General features: G+C 38.4%; 1 protein-coding gene across 1 annotated transcript in view; it reads left to right on the forward strand.

Annotated features, from left to right (window-relative positions):
* The first annotated feature begins 19,404 nt into the window (after window positions 1-19,404).
* NSG2 (neuronal vesicle trafficking associated 2) overlaps window positions 19,405-20,822 on the forward strand; it is a 63,575-nt gene continuing 62,157 nt past the window's right edge. Inside the window, exons 1-2 of the mRNA XM_054489522.2 lie at window positions 19,405-19,671; window positions 20,558-20,708. Coding sequence (XP_054345497.1) covers window positions 20,580-20,708 — 129 coding nt within the window. The 5' untranslated portion in view covers window positions 19,405-19,671; window positions 20,558-20,579. The remainder of the gene's footprint in view (window positions 19,672-20,557; window positions 20,709-20,822) is intronic.

Raw genomic sequence — 20,822 nt, forward strand, 5'->3', positions numbered from 1 at the left:
TGTGTTGTGGTCTCACTCTACAGATCTTGCACATAGTTTGTAAGATGTACACCAAATATTTTGTGATTTTTGGTTCTATTCTGAATGGCACTTTTAACTTGAATTTTCCATTGTTAATTGCTAGTATACAGAATTTTTTGGGATTTCTACAATCATTTCATCTATAAATGAGACTTGTATTTCTTCCTTCCAACCTGTAAATACCTTTTACTTATTTTCTTTGCTTTATTGCACTGGCTAAGATTTCCAGAATGTCAGGTGCCAAGTTGGTCTTTCTCTGACTTTAATGTGTTCTTATTGGACCCCATTATTCTAGGAATCTGGTGAAGTTTAGTGAATTTTTTTTAACAACTGGGAGTAGCCTAGTTTGTTAGTGGGTGACTCCATTAGTCTCAGTATTTACTATATGCCATATTAGAAACATTTCCTACCTTTCTCCCTCCTTCCCCCCTCTTTCCTCTCCTGTCCTCTTTCTTTCATTTCTCTCTTTCTCTTTTTTCTTTTTTCATTTTTCTTTCTTTTCTCTCTTTTTTAGTTTTCTCTATCTTTCTTTTCTTTCTTTCTTTCAAGACAGGGTCTTGCTGTGTTGCCTAGGCTGGACATGAATGAGATATTTCCTTTCTGAACCGCTTGTCTCCATCCCCAACCCTCTCCTTAACCCCTGGCAACCACTCATCTGTTCTACATTTCTATAATTTTGCCATTTTAAGAATGCTATATCAATGGAATCAAACACTATATAACCTTTTTGGATTGGCTTTCTCACTCTGCATAATTCTCTGGAGATTCAGATATGTTGGATATATTAACGGTTTGTTTCTTTTTATTGATGAGTAGTATTGCATGCTATGGAGATACCACAGTTTGTTTCATCATTCATCCATTAAAGGACATCTGGGTTGTTTTCCATTGTTGTCTACTACAAATAATGCTGCTATAAATATTTGTGTACAGATTTTTGTGTGAACATTTTTCTTTTCTTTTAAAAAATTTATATGAAATTGAATCTTCCAGAGATCAAGAGGCAGAGACCAACTTAAAACGGAAATTACCTTAAATCAACAAAAGGCAATGCCAAGTAGTTACAAACATGTACTACCCACTCCTGCCTGAAGGTGGGAGTCTTTAGTTATGTAATGGTCTATGGCACAGCTTGTGGAGGAGGGGTGACATCCATGCACAAGGCTCCTACTTATGTGAGTCTGGTTCAAGTGAGACACTTATCCATTCATTCCTTCATTCTTTCATTCGTGTAATATTTATTGAGTCTATATTCTGTACCAAATTCTTTTCTAGGTACTGGGGGAGCAAAAGTGAGCAAAACATACAAAAATCCATCTTTAAAGAAAGACAAGTGATAAAATAACTAAAGTATACAGTATGTTTAAAAAAATAAGTGCTATGGAGAACTAAAGCAATAAATGAGAGAAAGAGATGAGGGTGTCAGGGGAGTCAATGTTAAGTAGAATGGAAAAGGAAGGCCTCACATAGAAAGTGATATTTACATAAAAACCAGAAGTAAGCAAACCAGACATGCAAATAGTTGGGGTCAAGGCCAGGGTCCTGAGGCTGAAGAACAGGAAAAAAAAAAGAAGAAGGAGAAGGGGAAGGGGAAGGGGAAGCGGAAGAAGGAAGAAGAAAAAGGAAGAGGAAGAAGGAAGAAGAAGAAGGGAGAAGAAAGAGGAAGAGGAAGAAGAAGAGGAAAAAGAAGAGGAAGAAGAAGAGGAAGAATAGGAAGCAGAAGAAGAGGAAGAGGAAGAAGAAGAGGAAGAATAGGAAGAGGAAGAAGAGGAAGAGGAAGAAGAAGAGGAAGAAAGAAGAAGGAGAAGAGGAAAGAGGAAGAAAGAGGAAGAAGAAGAGGAAGAAAGGAAGAGGAAGAGGAGGACGAAGAGGAAGAGGAAGAAGAAAGAAGAGGAAGAAGAGGAAGAAAGAAGAGGAAGAGGAAGAAGGAGGAAGAAGAAGAGGAGAAAGAAGAGAAGAAGCAGAAAAAGAAAAGAAGAAGAGAAGGAGAAGGAAGAAGAAGAAAGAAGAGGAAGAGGAGGAAGAGGAAGAAGAGGAAGAAGAAGAGGAAGAAGAAGAAGAAAAGAAGGAAAAAGAAGAAGAAAGAAAGAAGAAGAAAGTAGTCCCATGGAGTGAGAGGGAGAGGGAAGATGGGAGTGTGAGTAACAGAAATTGGATTATGTTGGGCTACTTAGAGGACTTTCCCTCTCTTCAGAGTTAGATGTAAAAACTATTGGAGAGTTTTGAGCAGTGAATTTACATGAACTAATTAACATGTAACTACTTTGTCGACTGTTTTGAGAATGGACTGAAAGGAGGCAAGGGCCATCTTACCTTGTATGAATCAGTGAGGGATGATGTTTTCCCCTTATTCTTTAATATAAATATAAAAAATCAAGCATACCTTCTCTACAAAGAGAAACTTTTCATGAGGAATTTGCAAATACTACATGTTATCTTTCTTTGGTGGAGATGTATGGTCCATCTTTTGGGAGGGGACACTCATGTCCCTGTTGCACCTGGTTTCAGAGCAATAGATATTTGCATTCTGCAAATCCTCTGGTATATCAGAGACTTTCAGGCTCATAAAAGGAATTTTCCATGGGCTCTTTCATTACACCCAAACTTATACTCAAAATATTTGGTTTTATCATATTGACTTACTAGTATGCGATAAACTCACTGTTTTTTAACATTTGTATTTTCTAGAACTTAGTGGATTTTTTTCTGGCAGAAAATTTACATGTTTTTCCCATATTTAAGAATAAACAGCAGCTGGCATGGTGGCTCATGCCTGTAATCCCAGCACTTTGGGAGGCCGAAGCAGGTGGATCACTTGAGGTCAGGAGCTTGAGACCAGCCTGGGCAACATGGTGAAACCCCGTCTCTACTAAAAATACCAAAATTAGCCGGGTGTGGTGGCACACACCTGTAGTCCCAGCTACTTGGGAGGCTGAGGTGGAAGAATTGCTTGAACCCTGGAGGCAGAGGTTGCAGTGAGCCAAGGTCACACCACTGCACTCCAGCGTGGGTGAGAGTGAGACTCTGTCTCAAAAAAAGCATGTATTTGGGGACATGAACAAAAAAGTATTTTAAAAATAATGGAAATCACCCATAACATCATCTAGAAAAAAATCCAATAAACAGTTTTGTATTTTTTAATCTTTATTTTTTCTCAAGGTTGAGATTATATAATGTCTATACAACTTTGATTCCTCTTTTTACTCGAAATTACATCGTAAACATTTCCCATGTTATTCCATATTCTATGCCATCATTTTTAATGACTGCATAATATTTCATCATATGCAGTGAACCAAGATTTACCCATCCACCTCTGCTTGCTGATATTTATATTGTAAAAACTCAGTCCTCATTCTCATTAAGTCACAATTACACAACTAATTATGTAGTTTTATGTATCATGGTATTTCAACAATGAACAGGGTACTAAGGAATTGGACAGAGTCCAGGGCCTCAGGGGGCTTCTCTGAGGAAGTAATATTTAAATGGCTCTCAAGAATCACAAGGAATTAATTAAAGGAGTGGAAAGAGCGCTCCCTGAAGAGGAAACATGAAAGGAAGCATCAGGGGAGAGTCTCTGGGCTGGGAGGGAGTGGGTGTTTGGGAGGCTGGGCTGTAGGATTGGTGGGGAGGAAAGCACGGCTGTTAGATCAGGAGACAGAGCAGAGTAGGGTGGAGTTGTGGAGACAGAGGGTGGACTGGTTTGAGTGATATCTGGGAGGGAGAATTGCCAGGACTTGGTGATTGGATGTAGGAGGAAGAAGGAGTTGGCAGGAATTCTTCTCAGGTTTCTGGCCGGAACAATGGATGGGTGGATGATGGGACAGATTCCTGAAGGAGGCATGGCAGGAAGAGCAGCAGGTTGGAGGGCAGAGGCTGCCTCAGTCTGTTCCGGCCACTTTCACAAAGCATCCTTGATTGGGTGTCTGATAAACAGCATGAATGTATTTTTCACAGCTCTGGAGGTTAGAAGTCAGAGACCAGGGTGCCAGCATGGTCAGGTTCTGGTGCACTCCCTCTTCCAGGTTCCAGGTGGCTGATTTCTCCTTGTCACGTGGGGGAAAAAAGAGGTAGACAGCTCTCTGGGTCTGTTTTATAAGGACACTAGTCCCATTCATGAGGGCCCCACCTCCTAATACCATCACTTTGAGGGTAGATTTCAACGTATGAATTTCAGGGGGACCCAAACATTTAGTTCATAACAGAGACCATGAATTCAGTTTTGGACATGCTGAGATTCAGGTGTCTTGAAACATCAAGTGAAGATATCAAGGAAATAGTTGCATATATGGGTCTGGAGTCCTAAAGAAATCTCTGTGCTGAAGGTATACATTTAGGAGCTACCTGTATAGTGATGGGATTTGCAGTCGGTGGTGTGGGTGCTGAGCAAGAGAGTGTGGCATGAGGACAGCCAGGACAGAGCCTGCAGTGGATGCTGAGCAGCCCGGACAGATCTCCCTTTGGGACTGAAAGACGTTTTTCCCTCGGCTGCTAGCTGACAACCCTTAGCTATTAGCCCTCTCTGGGAATCGGCCTTAGCTAAAGACAGCCACATTGCCCGGGGTTATGCCTTCTTGGGAAAGAGGGCCCACCTGCATCTCAACGTGGGGTGGCTGTAAGAAAGGCCATCCCAGCTTCGTAGCTACTTGTGGGGTCAGCTGAGGAGTTCATTGAGGCTGTATCACAACCTACCATCTTCCTCTGACCAACCCTATTTCCTTTTCTTCCCTTCTTCATCCTGGAACCACACCCTAATAAACATCCTGTATTCAGAGCTTCCCAGAGCTAGCTTTTTGGGGAACCTGTCCTGTAACTGAAAACCTTCCATTCAAATGTGGCTTGTTTTACGGCACAAACTAGGAAGTGTTTTCTTAGAAGAGACAGATGAATGGATCATTTAACAGGAAAATAGTCTCTAAGAATGCTCTTTAAAGACAGAAATTTCTAGGCAAAATTCAAAAACTTTTTCAAAAAGCCCTTATTTCTTTCTAAATGGATTCCTAGACCTCAGTTGGAAAGGTTCTTTGTAAGTCATGCTGCTTGCATTAAGTTGATGTCAAAGTATCACCCCTAGGGCTAGTCTCCTTTATTTGGAGAATCTCCATCTTCATCTATTTCTAGCCAGCTGGAGGAGAAATTTTGACTGTCCTTTCTGCCACTTCCTTTCTGCCTCTCTATTGTCCTTTTTCCCTTGAAATCAAAAGTAGGCAATGTCTCCTTTTATAAGAAAAAAGAGAATCTCATGCTTTTCATAGCTTTCTGACATGGTTATTTGAAATTTAAATATAGAGCTCCTAGTAATAGTCTTAGTATAGCTTTCTTTTGTGCTTGTGTCTGCGAGATTCTTAGAACAGATTTCTAAAAACCTTATATTCTTATCAGACCATTACATTTTGAAAAACATTCTTAAACTGACAACAGGATTTATAATGAGACATTTAAAGTGCTTTTATCACGTCTTTCATTGGCGGTATGCTTATACATGGAAAAAGAACACTAAACGTAGGATGTAATGAAAACCTATCACATAACATCACAAATCCTTTGAAACCTATGTATGTAAAATAATTATTTTCAGATAAAGCATCATTTGAGGCCTTCTGGAAATAGAAACTTACATTGTATCAATTTTTCTCCTACTTCCAATTCTGATGAAAGTGTCTCAGGAAATGGAAATAAAACAGGGAAAAGTATGTATCAGTGAAAATAAAGACGAGTTAATCTAAGATTTGACTGATAAAGGTGGGAGAAAGGAGAAGCAGGAAAAGGAGAAGGCGAAGGAACATGTGTGCTGATGATCTCATTTTACACAGAGGAAGATCTAAAGTGTGTTCTATTCCCAAGGCTAAGAGGTAAGTGTTGTTTCAAATGTTTTTGACTTATTAAGAAATAACTACAGATGTAATTTTAACAAAGCACCTTCCAAATTACTGGGAGAAAAAAAGTGTGTGTAGAAAACAATGAAGGAAATGAAGAAAATAGCAAAGAATCAGAAAAAATTATGACAAGTACATGACAATACATGTTGTCATAAGAATTACTTTTTTTACGTGTATTTTTTAGAGATGTGGTCTTGCTATTTTGCCCAGGCTGGATTTGAACTCTTGGGCTCAAGCTGTCCTCCTGCCTCAGCCTCCTGAGTAGCTGGGACTATAGACAGTGCTACCATGCCTGGCTAAGAGTTAATTTTAAGGGGTTAAATCCTTACATTGAAAAGTTTACCTATAAAGTACAATGACCTAGTGAAGAAATAAGTCCAACTATAAAAAGCTGGGAAGAACAAATAGAAACCATAGAAAGAAGGCCTTGCAATTGTATTTTAGATAAAGAAGAATTCAAATCATGAAATGCTAAATAGGACTAATAGCTCATTTTACACTTATAAAAGTAAAATTCACGAGAAGATGTGACATCATGAAACAGTTTGCCAAATATCATAGCTTTAATGCAAGGAGAAATTTCATAACAATCATGTAAGATAGAAACACCTCTCCTCATTTCTTGACAGATCAGGCAAGTAAAAAAATAAATGAGGGCAGAGAAGATTTAAATGGCATAACTAACAGACATGATGTAGTAGTTATATATACAAATCTGTATTTATAAATAATATGGCTTCTTTCTTTATGTCCAGAGAATTTTAACAGAAATAGTTCATATGTTAGGCCATTGTGAAAATGTAATACATTCCCCAAAGCAGAAAAGACCACAGTTTTGGACTACACATAATAAAACCAGAAACTAGTCTCAAAAGATACGCATCATAGCAACAATGAAAACCAAGCATTTGGAAATTAAAACAAACCAAAACCATCTTACTGAACAAGTCGTGAGTCGAAAAGAGAAGTAAATCTTCAGTTAAATGTGAAAAATTATAATGGAAAAACAACAATCAGCAGAGATAAAGTAATGACATTAACTTCTTTCATGATTAAATAGGAAGAAGGCAATTCAATAAATTAGATATTTGTCCCAGGAAGTTCAAAAGCCAAACTTAAGGAAATTAGACACTATAAAATAATTCTTAAAAAGTATAAATTAATATATTAGAAAATGAAAACAATACCACCAATTAACCCAAGACTGATTCTTTAAAAAGTTTATGTAATAATAGAATAATAACAGTAAATATTTGTTTTGGACATACATGTATTGTTTTAAGCACTTTTTAGATGAGTATGAACTCATCTAATCCTTATAATGGTCCAATATGGTATTAGTAGTATCTTTACTTTTCAGTGGGGAAATTGAGGCCCAGAGAAGTTAAATAACTGACCCAAGATCATAAATCTAGCAAGTGGCAGAGCTGGAATTTGACACCGACAGTCTGGTTCCAGAGACTGTGTCCTTAATTCCCATACTATACTCACAATTATTAAGGAAGATGCTTACAAACTCATGGAAACAATGTCAAATTAAAAATCGTAAGTGAAAATGTGTATGATACTATAGTAAAAACATGGATGATTTAAAATATTCTTTATAAGTTATTTATAGTGAAAGCCATCTGGCAATATCAGATAATGTTCAAATGAATAATTATTTCTGTGTTTCATCCATGTCAGTGCCAATGCATAGCCTTAAGGATGTATTATTAGGCTAAGGGTAAGGTTATAAAGTTTGCACTTCTCGGCATGGTGCTGTGATAGATATCTGTTGATTGTAGTTCTCAACACTCCTTTCTGCTTTTTAGAAATGCTTCCTTCCTTCCAATAAATGCTTTTGCCCAATTCAACCATGGGGTTTGCATTGAGGTTCTCATCTTATAAGTCTCCTTTCCCTTGTCAGATGTGAGCACTGGACTCTACTTGGGCCAATCAGAGCCTTTCCTCAGAAGTTTTGAACTTAGGACTGGAGAGAGTAAATCTCATGTTCTTCTTTGGTGTGGTGGAGAAGCTTATCTTAGTAATACTTCTGCTGAAAGCAACTAAAATTTTGGTCAAAATAAAAAACAGGTGTTTGAAACAATAAGCTACCACTATGCACATATTAGAATGGGTAAAACCTAAAACACTGATACTAACGTGGAGCAACAGAAACTCTCATTCATTGCTGGTGGGAATACAAAATGGTACGAACACTTTGGAATACAGTTTGGCAGTCTCTTACAAAACTAAACATACTCTTAGCATACAATCCAGCAGTTGTCCTCTCTGGTACTTACCCAAATGAGTTGAAAAATTATTTTCAAATAAAAACCTGCACAAATATTTAAAGTAGCTTTATTCATAGTTCCCCAAATTTGGAAGCAACCGTGATGTCTTCAAGAGATGAATGGATAAACAAAATGTGGTGCATCCAGACAATGGGACAGTATTCAGTGGTAAAAATAAGTGAGTTATCAAGTCATGAGAAGACCTGGAGAAACCACAAATGCATACTACTAAACAAAATAATTGATCTTAAAAGGCAACATACTGTATGATTCCAATTAGATGACATTCTTGAAAAAGGCAAAATTATAATCAGTAGTTCCCAAGGGTTCAGAAGGAGAGAGGGACGAATAGGTGGAACATGCAGATTTTTAGGGCAGTGAAACTCTTCTGTATGATACTGTAACGGTGGTTACGTCCTACATGCATTAGCCAAAATTCATAGAATGCATGATCCAAAGTGAGCCCTGATGTAAACTATGGACTTCGGTTAAGAAAAGTGTATCAAAATTGTGTCATCAATTGTAAAACATGTACCACACTAATACCAGATGTTAGTAATAGGGGAAACTGTGTGTGTTTGTAGGGAAAGGTGGGTGGTGATGGCAGAAGAGAGGGTGTATGGAAACTCTGTAGTTTCCGCTCGATGTTTCTGTAAACTTAAAACTGCTCCCAAAAATAAAATATGTTAATTACAAACAGAAAGAAGAAACAAAGCAGCTGTTTGAAGGAAAGGGACCGATGCAGGATAGAGTCGGGAGCTAAGATTCTGGAGAGATTGGCGGTAAGCCTCAAATTCTCCACTATTTTCTCCCTTCACGCTGCTGATGGAAACTGAGCAGAAAGTGGTGATCCGGAGCTTTCAGCAGTTTTATGGGATATGGGAGATTAACACTGAGGTTCAGTGCTACCAAGTTATCCAGGACGGGAAGGGAGAAGATCCCAGAGAAAAGGGAACTGCTGAGAACGAGCCCAACCTTCTCTAACATGTTCCCCCTCAAGATGTTTTCTGATTCTTAATCTGTACACGACTGATGACCCAAACAGAAAGTGGATGTGAAAAGGCTAAGAAACTTCAGCAGAACCGTTGAAGCCTCACAGCACCACAGAGAGGCAACTGGAGGCCAGGGCCTGGCATGGGGGACGTGTCCTGGTAAATGCCCTAGACTTTCATTTGAGACCCCGGAGGGGTCTTTCATTGGCGGTATGCTTATACATGGAAAAAGAACACTAAACGTAGGATGTAATGAAAACCTATCACATAACATCACAAATCCTTTGAAACCTATGTATGTAAAATAATTATTTTGGTAGTCTTAGGTAGATTCCAGCTGAGTGGCTGTTGAGAATCTGTGTGGCTCTGTGGTTGGGACCAAAGGCCCTGGTGGCATGGGCTCTCAAGTGGGATCTTCTGATTTGGGGTTGCACAGATCTATGGAAAAAGCACGGTTTCCCAGGCTGGGTAGCATGCTCACTCACCACCTCCCTTGGCTGGAGGTGAGGACTCCCTTTGCCCTGTGTGGCTCTCAGGTGGGCCAACACACCACCTTGCTTTTCATTTTTATCTGTGGGTCATGCCAACCACCTAGTCAGTCCTGATGATAGAATACGGATACCTTGCTTGCCAGTGCAGGATTCTCATGCTGTTTCGGTTCTTCTCAGTGTAAGCCTCCGACCACTGCTAGTCAGCCATCTTGGCCCTGCCCACCCTTCCTTTTTTTAAAAAAAAAAATTGTTTCTTCCATTTAATCATGCTCCATTTCCTTCCCTGTGAAAATGAGCTCTTGGGAAGGAATCTAATAGATTCATTCACACAAAGGCTGATTAAATTAATTATGTGATCTCCAGGACCGTAATGCTAATGATTTTGAACATCTTTTAATGTGCTTATTTGCTATCTATTCATACTCTTTGATGAAGTATCCATCCAAGATTTTTGCCCACTTTTTAATTTTGTTTTTTATTGTCAAATTATGAGAGTTCTTTATGTCTTCTGAATACAAGTCTGTTGTCAGGTACATTTGCAAATATTTTCTCCAAGTCTATAGCTTGTCTTTTTATTTTTTCTTAACAGTGTCTTTGGTAAAACAAAAATCTTAAAGTTTGATGAACCCCAATTCATCAATATTATGTTTTATAGATTTTGCATTTGGTGTCAAGTGTATAAACTATTTGCCTAACCCTAGGACATGAAATATTTTTTCCTATGATTTATTCTAAATATTTTACAGTTTCATATTTCACTTTTAGATGTGTAGTCTATATTTATATAAGATATGAGGTTTAGGTCAAAGCTCATTATTCGACATCATTTTTAAAAGACCATCTTTTCTCTACTGAATTGCATTTGCGCTATTGTCAAAAATCCATTGGCCATATTTGTGTGGGTCTATTTTTGTGCTCTCTCATCTCTCCTATTAATCTACATGTCTATCCCATTGCCATTACAGTGATGTATAAAATACTGTAACTTTATAGTAAGTCTTAAAATTGGATAGTGTGATTCTTTCAATTTCATTTACTTTTTAAAAATAATTGTTTTGGTTATTATAGTTATTTGGCCTTTCTATATATATTTTGGAATAACCTTATCTACAAAAATTTCTGCCAGAGGTTAGAAGTGAAAATTGACCCATAGATCAATTTTTATGGATTCGACATCATTACTATGTTGAATGTCCAATTAGTGAACTTGGTATTCTTCAATTACTTAGGCCTTTAAGATATTTCTTAAGCATTTTGTAATTTTCACTATACAGACCCTGTATGTATTTTGCTAGATTTATACCAAGGTTTTTTATTTTGGGGAACTATTGTAAATGGTATTGTAAAAAACATTTTGATTTCTAATTATTCATTTCTGGTAAATAGAAATATGATTGATTAATTTGTGCACATTCATATATTCATGAATGTTAAACTCACATATTAAATTGGTTCAAGGTATTTAAAAAATAGATCTCTCTTTTTTTTTAATGCAAGCAATTATGTTCTCTACAAATAAGGATAGTTTTATTTCTTCCTTTCCAATCTGTATGCCTCTTATTAATTTTTCTTGCTTCATTGCACTGCCTAGTACACTTCTAAGTAAGAGTGGTGAGTGTTGCTTTGTTTCAGATATTAGGAGGAAGGCATTTTGTCTTTTACCATTAAGTACAACATAATGCTAATTTTAAAATTGTTTGCAGAGATGGGGGTCTCACTATGTTGCTTAGGCTGGTTTCAAACTCCTGGCCTCAAGCAATCTTCCCACCTCTGCCTCCCAAAGTGCTGTGATTACAGGCATGAGCCATTATGCTTGGCCAAATTTTATTTTATTTTTAAGATGTCCTTTATCAGGCTTAGTTTCATTTTGTTCCAAGTTTGCTGAGAGTTTTTATTGTGAATGGACATAAATTTTATTAAATGTTTTTCTCTTCATCAATTTTACTCCTAGGATAAAGCCCATGGTGTATTATTCTTTTTGTCTGTTGCTGGATTTGATTTTCTAATATTTTGTTGAAAAGTTTTACACCTATATTCATGAGGCATATTGGCCTGTGTTTTTCTTGTCTTGTACTGTCTTTGGTTTTGGTATGAGAGTAATGCTGTCCTCATAGAATAAATTGGGAACTGTTTATCTCTTCTTCTGTTTTCTAGAAGAGATTGTATAGATTTTTTTTTAAAATATGTGTTCTCACAGTGAAACTGTCTGGTTTGAAGATTCCTTTTTGGGGGAAAATTACTACAAATTCAATTGCCTTAATAGTTAGGATTATCATTCAGATTATCATTTCATCTTCAGTAAGTTTTGCTAGTTTATGGTTTTTGAGAAATTGGCCCATTTAATCTACTTTATCAAATTTATGTACATAGCATTGTTTGTAGTAGTCTCTTATTATCCTTTTAATCTCTTCATGCTCTGTAGTGTTAGCGCCTCTTTCATTCACAAGGTTAGTAATTTGTGTGTTCTGTCTTTTCTCTTTGTCAGTCTTTCTAGAGGTGTATCAAAGTTACTAATTTTTAAATTTAAATTTTAATTCTTTTGAAACAGAGTTTTGCTCTGTCACCTAGGCTGGAGTGCAGTAGCTCTATCACAGCTCACTGCAGCCTCGACTTTTCTGGCTTGAGTGATTCTCCCGCTTCAGCCTCCTGAGTAGCTGGGACTACAAGTATATGCCGCCATGCCTAACTAATTTTTAAATTTTTTGTAGAGATGGGGTCTCACTATGGTGCCCAGGCTCCTCTAGAACTCCTGGGATCAAGTGATCCTCCTGCCTTGGCCTTCCAAGGTTCTGGGATTATAGACATGAGCCACTCTGCCCAGCCAAATTTACTAATCTTTTTAAAGAACCAACTTTTGCCTTTGTTGATTTGCTCCATTGTTTTTCTGTTTTCAATTATATTGATTTCTGCTGTTTATTATCTCTTTCCTTCTGTTTGCTTTGGGTTTATTTTGCTCTTCTTATTTCTGGCTGAAAGGTTAGATTATTTATTTGAAATCTTTCTTCTTTTATAATACACACATTTAATGCTGCAAATTTATCTCTCATTACTACTAAAGCTGCACTCCCCAAATTTTGATATCTTGTATTTTCATTTTTGTTCCATTCAAAATATTTTCTCATTTTTCTTGAGACTTTCTTTTTGATATATGAATTGTTTCTAACAATGTTGTTTAACTTCTGTTTGGAGACTTTCCTGTTACTATTCTGTCATTGATTTTTTATCTAATTCCATTATAGTCAGAGAACAGTTTTTTTGTATTATCTCAATTTTAAATTTTTTTCAGGTTTGTTTTATAACTCGGGATATGGTCTATCTTGGTATGTTTTTAATATGCACTAAAAATAAATGTTTATTCTCCTGTTTTGGGTGAATTATTCTATAAATGTCAGTTAGATCCAGTTAATTGATGATGTTCTGTTCTCCTATAGCAGTGGTTCTCAACTGAGAATGATTTTCCCCCACTTCCCCCAGGGGACATTTGTCAGTATCTGGAGACATTTTGATAATCACAGCTTAGGAGGGGATGCTGCTGGCATCTGGTAGGTAGAAACCAGAGATGCTGCTAAGCATCCTACAATACACAGAAGTGCCTTACCCCACAACTCTCACCATAATTATCCAGTCCAGAATGTTAATATTCCTGAATTTTCTGTTTGCCCTATCAGTCAATTAAAGAGAGAGAAGTATTGAAGTTTCCAACTATAATTGTGGTTTTGTCTGTTTCTCTTTTTAGTTCTGTCAGGTTTTGGTCCATGTGTTTTGAAGCTTTGTTATTAGGTTCATACGCATTTAGGATTGTTATGTGTTCTTAGTGAATTGACCTTTTATTATGTGTAATGTCCCTCTTTATCTCTCTTTTCTTTGCTCTGGATAGTTTGTTTGATATTAATATAGCTACTCCAGCTTTCTTTTGGTCAATGTTACATTGGTGTATCTTGTTTCATCCTTTTACTGTTTTTTTGTTTGTTGTTGTTGTCAAATGATGCTTCATTTAAATATTTTCCTTTGTCGTTGTTAACTAGCTGGACATTCCACTATGCCATTGTTGATGTCATCTATGATGCCACGAGGGTGGTAGCCATCAATAGTGCAGTCCACCAGTTTGTGGGCAGTCTCCAGGAGCTCTTTAAGAGTTCCAGAGATTTCTCTAGCTAAATATCAGTGCTGCATTGGGAAATGCTGACAATTGCAACAAAAATGATATTTCCACTCTGCTTACTGTTTTTTTGCTGTTTTCTGTCACAGAGCGATTCTTGGAGAACTTTGACGATAGTGCAGAGGCAGAATGTACCACCTCAATCTGGGCCTGCATGTTCTGAATGGTTCATTTCACTGTAATCCTTAGGGTCTTCCAGTCACTAGCTTTTTTGGCAATGTCATCACCAACATTTATTTGGAGACAGGTCCATGGAGTTGATCTCAGGAGTCAGGGCAGGCATGACACTGACTTCCCCACCAGTGTACCTCAGGTATACAACTTTGATCTTGGTGTGCTTGAACCTGGATGGCATGGAAAAGGTGGCTGGTGTTATATGAAATCAGATGCTGCATGACAGAAGAAGGTTGCACTTTGTTTTCCTCTGAGCTGAAAGCCCAGAGTCCATACTTTTACTTTGAATCTACTTATATTTTTATATTTGAAGTGAATTTCTTGTTGACAGCATATATTTGGTTTGTGTTTTTTCTCCATTTTGACAAACTTTTTAATTAGTTTGTTTAGCCCACTTACATTTAATGTAATTACTGGTATGTTTGAAGTCTACTGTTTCATCATTCGTTTTCTTCTGCCCCCTAATTTTTTTGTTCTTCTCCTTTTCCTTTTCTGCCTTCTTTTGGAACTTTTTTTGTATCTCACTTGATCTATTGCATTTTGACTATATCTCTTTGTATATTTTTGTTTGCCCTAGAGATAACAATAGAAAAATTTAACTTTGCCTACTTTTGCCACTTCAAGTAGAATATAGAAACATTCCCACCATATTGGTCCCTTTAGCCTCAATTCTTTGTATTGCAGTTGTCTTATATATCACTCTACATACATTGAATACCTCATCAGAAGATGTTATAATTTTTGTTTTCAACTACAAACATATTTTAAAGAACTCCAGGCCGGGCATAGGTGGCTCATGCCTATAATCCCAGTGCTTTGGGAGGCCAAGGCAGAAGGATCACTTGAGGCCAGAAGTTCGAAGCTGCAGTGATCTATAATAGGATTGTGCCATTGCACTCCAGTGGGGGTGACAGAACGAGACCCTGCCTCTTAAAAAAAAGATCATTACGTAGCAGAAAAATAGTCTATTATACCATAATAGTCTATTGTATTAAGAACCCCTCACAGTAGAGTAACTATAATTTATAAAAATCTATTGTATATTTCAAAATAGCTGGAAGAAGAAAAAATAGGACCTTGCCAACCAGGAGAAAATTTCCCATATCACTTCAGCCCTCTGTTTCTTCCTGCAGCTTCTCTCCTGGCCTCACATATCAGGAGACCTGAATTTCCCACTGCCTTGAGACAGGCTTGGACCTTACTAAACTCAATACCACTGGCTTGAAATTATTTTTTGAAATTTTGCTTTTAATTAACACATAATAATTGTACATCTATATGGAGGATGGTGTGATGTTTTGATACATGTATACATTCTTTTTTTTTTTTTTTTTGGGACGGAGCCTCACTCTGTTACCCAGGCTAGAGTGCAGTGGCACGATCTCTACTCCCTGCAATCTCCACTTCCCAGGTCCGAGTGAGTCTCCGGCCTCAGCCTTCCAAGTAGCTGGGATTATAGGCACCTGCCATTAAGCCTGGCTAATTTTTGTATTTTTAGTAGTGACAGGGTTTCACCATGTTGACCGGGCTGGTCTTGAATTCCTGACCTCAGGTGATCCACCTGCCTCAGCCCGCCAAAGTGCTGGGATTACAGGTGTGAGCCACCGTGCCTGGCTGATATATGTATACATTCTACAGTGACAAAATCAGGGTATTTTGCATGTTCATCTCATTTATTTATCATCTCTTTGTATGAGAACATTCAAAATTCTTTTAGCTCTTTTAAAATATACAATACAATATTGTTAACCATAGTTACCCTACTGTGCAGTGTAACAGCAGATTTTTTTTATTTAAAAATATTTATTGAACACCTTCTCTTTACCTGGCAATAGGTGACATGCTGGATATACATGGTGAACAAAACAGGCACAGTCCTCACTTTATTGGGTTCTCATTAACCAAATAAGTTTTACTGATGGAAAGGATTCACAGCTATGATGTTATATAAGTTATTTAACCCCTTTGAGTCTCAGTTGTCTCTTCTATAAAATGGGGTTAGTAATATATTCCTTCCAGAATTATTATGTCCCCATCTTGTTCATAATGCATATCCCTGGTTATCTGCCATATAGCGGGTACTGTATGTTTATTACAGAACTAACAAATATATCAAAAATGAATATATAGGTCCCTTAAGCAATGGGTCCACATTATACAGTAGCCAATATTGTGGACAATATTTTCTCCTCCTTTTTAAAAGTCACTGTCACAGATAACAACAATAAATGTGACAACTCATATTTGTTTACTCTTACTTTTTTTCCTTGCTAATTTTTAAAGATAATATGTCTTTTGTAGGGACATGGATGAAGCTGGAAATCATCATTCTCAGCAAACTATCGCAAGGACAAAAAACCAAACACCGCATGTTCTCACTCATAGGTGGGAATTGAATAATGAGAACACTTGGACACAGGAAGGGGAACATCACACACCGGGGCCTGTCATGGGGTAGGGGGAGGGGGGAGGGATAGCATTAGGAGATATACCTAATGTAAATGACGAGTTAATGGGTGCAGCACACCAACATGGCACATGTATACATATGTAACTAACCTGCACGTTGTGCACATGTACCCTAGAACTTAAAGTATAATAATAATAATAATAAAAGAAATGAGCCAGGCACAGAAAGACAAATATCATGTAGTCTCACTTATAGGTGGGAACTAAAAAAGTTGAACTTAGAAGTAGAGAAGAGATGGTGGTTATCAGAGACTGGGGGTAGGGCGAAGACATTGGTCAAAGGATACAAAATTTTGATTATATAGAAGGAATAAGGTAACAGCAGTATTTATTCTTCCTGTCTAACAGTAACTTTGTACCCCTGGACCAATCTCTTCCCCTTCTTCCCCACTCCCTACTATCTCCAGCCACTGCTAAGTACTATTCTACTCTCTACTACTATGAGATTAACTTTTTTTTTAAGATTTCACATTAGTGAGATCATGCAGTATTTGTCCTTCCGTGCCTGGCTTATTTCATTTTACAGAATGTCCAGGTTCATCCATGTAGCCACAAATGACAGAATTTATTTTTTGTGGCTGAATAGTATTCCATTGTGTATATATATATATCACCTTTTCTTTATCCATTTATTTGTCAAATGCACACTTGGGTTGAGTCCATATCTTGGCTATTGTGAATAGTGCTGTCATAAACATGAGAGTACAAATATCTCTTTGACAGACTGATTTCCCTTCCTTTAGATGAACATCCAGTAGTGGAATTGCTGTATCGTATGGTAGTTCTATTTTTAAATTTGGAAGAACCTCCACACTGTTCTTCCTAATGGCTGTACTAATTTACATTCGCACTAACAGTGTATAATAGTTCCCCTGTCTCCACGTTTATGATGGCATTTGTTATTTTTGTATTTAATAATAGCCATTGTAACTGGGACGAGGTGATATCTCATTGTAGTTTTGATTTGCATTTCCCTGATGATTAGGGACATTGAGCCCTTTTTCATACACATGTTAGCAATTTGTATGTCTTCTTTAGAGAAATGTCTATTCAGGTATTTTGCCATTTTTTTTTTTTTTTGAGACAGAGTCTCGCTCTGTTGCCCAGGCTGGAGTGCAGTGGCGTGATCTCAGCTCACTGCAACCTGTGCCTCACAGGTTCAAGTGATTCTCCTGCCTCAGCCTCCCGAGTAGCTAGGATTACAGGCATGCACCACCACTCCTGGCTAATTTTTGTATTTTTAGTAGAGACGGGGTCAGGCTGGTCTCGAACTCCTGACCCTGTGATCCACCTGCCTCGGCCTCCCAAAGTGCTGGGATTACAGGCATGAGCCACGGCTCCCAGCCGCCAATTTTTAAATCAGATTTTTTTTTGGCTGTTGTTTGAGTTTCTTATATATTCTGGGTATTAACCCCTGGTCAGATGCATAGTTTGCAGATATTTTCTTCCATTTTGTAGGCTGTCTCTTTAGTCTGTTAATTATTTCCTTTGCTGTGCAGAAGCTTGGCTTGAAATTATTAAAAGTGTGATTTCTATGTGTGAATCAATCACAAGACATGTCAAAGGGAATTTCTTTTTCCTTTGGAGGAAAAAGATTAAACACAAGTGTTCACAATTGACTCCACGTGGTTATCCACATTGTGTTGTCACAATGATTGCACCTGAAAACTCATCTAGGTCTTTGGAGAGAAGAGAGTGGAGGACTAACATTTATTGGGACACTCCCATATCATATATCTGCCTACTTCTATTAATATAGCCCTGTGCAACTCAGATGTGCTAGCCTTTGTTGTCTTAGAGAATCTCTCTCTCTCTGTCTCTCCACACACGTGCCCCCCCCACACGTTTCATTACTGAACAATATATATAATAATTAAGTTTTCTCCTGACCTTTTAGCTAGTAGAGTGTATGCTCAGCACATGAGCACTAACTAGGGTGACCTAACAATTTATCACATAAACTAGAATACTTTTGAAAGCAAAAGGGGACCCTATTACAAATGCCAAGACAGCTGGGCCTCATGAGGTGCATCATAAGCAGCACTGCAGCTGGGAATGAACAACCATCAGTGACTTGAACCACAGCTTAGTGAAAACAGTGGCAACAGCCTTGACCTCAGAGGATTTGAAGAGAATCTATGAGCAATCCTCAGAGATGAAATAATTCAGCCATTCAGAACCTTGTCCCTAAGTAATAAGGGGTTTCCTTGAGCACAATCTCTTCTCATATTTACAATCACTCTGCAAGAGAGATATTATTATTCTTACACCAGAGATAAGGAAATGGAGGTTTAAAGAATGCAAAATGTCAAAAATCCATACAGCCAGAATTTGGTAGAGCCGACACTAGGACTTTGCCCTCTCTGATTCCAGGCACCAACTTGGAAGCCGTGTAATGTCCTGGGCTGGATACAAATTTTGGTGGCCACCGATCAGGGTTCAAATTCCAGCTCTGGTTACCATGGCTGACCTGTATGATCACGGTGCAATGTTGAGTGTAGTAGCTAATGTGAATACAGTGCTTGCCATAGTCCCTGCTCTGTACTACATGCATTCCCTATGCTATCCCATTTCATGCTTTGTACTAACCCCATCATGTGTGTACTATTAGAAACACCATTTTGCAAATGAGGGAGATAGTCTGAAAGAGGCTGGAAAAGTGCCCACTGCATGAAAGATACACAATAAATGTATTTCCCTTCTGTCCTGACCACAGGGTCAGAGCACAGCAGAGGTCTTGAACTATTCTGTTTTATGATATTGTTCTGGAAGGTCTTAGGAGGCATCCCTTCTCCTAATGAATGTGCCTGCTTTTCCAGTTTTTCCAAAGGCTCAAGGATTACTTGTTATATGGTGCATATAATTTTTTTTTTTGATGTGGCCAAAATCCCTTCCACTTTCTTGAAACCATTTTGTCCCATGCAGTGGTTGTGGCCATGCATTAGAAACAGCAGGTGGTGCCAGATGACAGATGGTGTGGGAGCGCGTTCCCCGGTAGGAGGGGGCGCGAGCGAGCAAGCAGGCAGGCAGCTGCCAGGAGCTCTTCCCTGCTCGCTCACGCCTGCTCTCAGAAGCTCCGATCCAGACACACGCGAGGCGCTGTCCTTTCAGCACCACAAGCTCGGGCTGAGGAGGGAGGACTCCTGGCCGTCCTCCTCCTCTTCAAATTGGCTTGAATCTGCTCTGACCCCCCACGAGTGCAGCACAGTAAGTAGGCATTTGTTTTTGCTATAACCACTCCCCAATATCTTCCAACCCCTTTCACCCCCACAACAACCCTGTTTTGTCTAAACGTTCGTTCCATCAGCAGGATTGAGAGAAGAAATTCAGTTGTGTTGGGCTTCTGGGGGTGGGAGGGGAGAACCATTTGACTTCTAAGGGATCTGGAGATGAATAAATGTGATTTATTTATTTAGTTGGCAATCCTGCAATATGGGGGCTACTAACTTTCCATGGAACCAAAAAAAATAATGGCCCTTTGCTATTGAGGAAATGGAGGCATTCCATGGCTGAATTAACAGGATCAGGTTCAAGCTAGTCTTTTTTTTTTGTTTTTATTTTAGGAAATTGCACCTCATGTACAATCCACATATGATGTAACAGGGTACACATTGAGACCTTGAATGTATTTATTGTGTTTTAGGGTATTGCTGATGGAAAACCAACATAATAGAATAGCAACCAGAGTGGTGAGGTGAAATTTATCATACTACGGGTGGGGGAGTGGTATAATAGGACTTCATTTTGCACTAAGTATAATCTTTTTACTGGCATTTTGTGAGCACTTTAGCTCTAGTGTCTTGGGTATTTGTTTTACACTTGTATTTTTTGTGTGTAGGTTTAAGATTTTCCTTGAATTCCTTAAATTTGAGTGCTGTTGAACCCCATGGGAAGGTGGCATATTTTGATGATTAAAGAAGTTTTGTTGGACAATGGGAATCATGTCAGGAAATCTAGTGGAAGATCAATGACTGATCACTAGATTGAAAGCCACTTGAGTGGAGCTGTTGAGGACAGTGCTATTTTCTCTGTCGTCAGCCCTCTATTTCTGCCTCACCTCCTGCTGTAACCAGAATCCCACTGCTTGCCTTAGGTCTGGGAAGAAAGGCGTAAGGATGGTGAAGCTGAACAGTAACCCCAGCGAGAAGGGAACCAAGCCGCCTTCAGTTGAGGATGGCTTCCAGACCGTCCCTCTCATCACTCCCTTGGAGGTTAATCACTTACAGCTGCCTGCTCCAGAAAAGGTAAAGCAGGTCCTCTTGCTCTCATCAGCCCCCAGGATCCCCCCATCTCAGGAAATAAAGCAGCAAAAAATTCCACCCCCCAAATCCTTTCATTCCCTTATCTGCCAAATGTGC

This window comes from Pongo pygmaeus, chromosome 4 (genome assembly GCF_028885625.2).
Source record: "Pongo pygmaeus isolate AG05252 chromosome 4, NHGRI_mPonPyg2-v2.0_pri, whole genome shotgun sequence".
Lineage (NCBI taxonomy): Eukaryota > Metazoa > Chordata > Mammalia > Primates > Hominidae > Pongo > Pongo pygmaeus.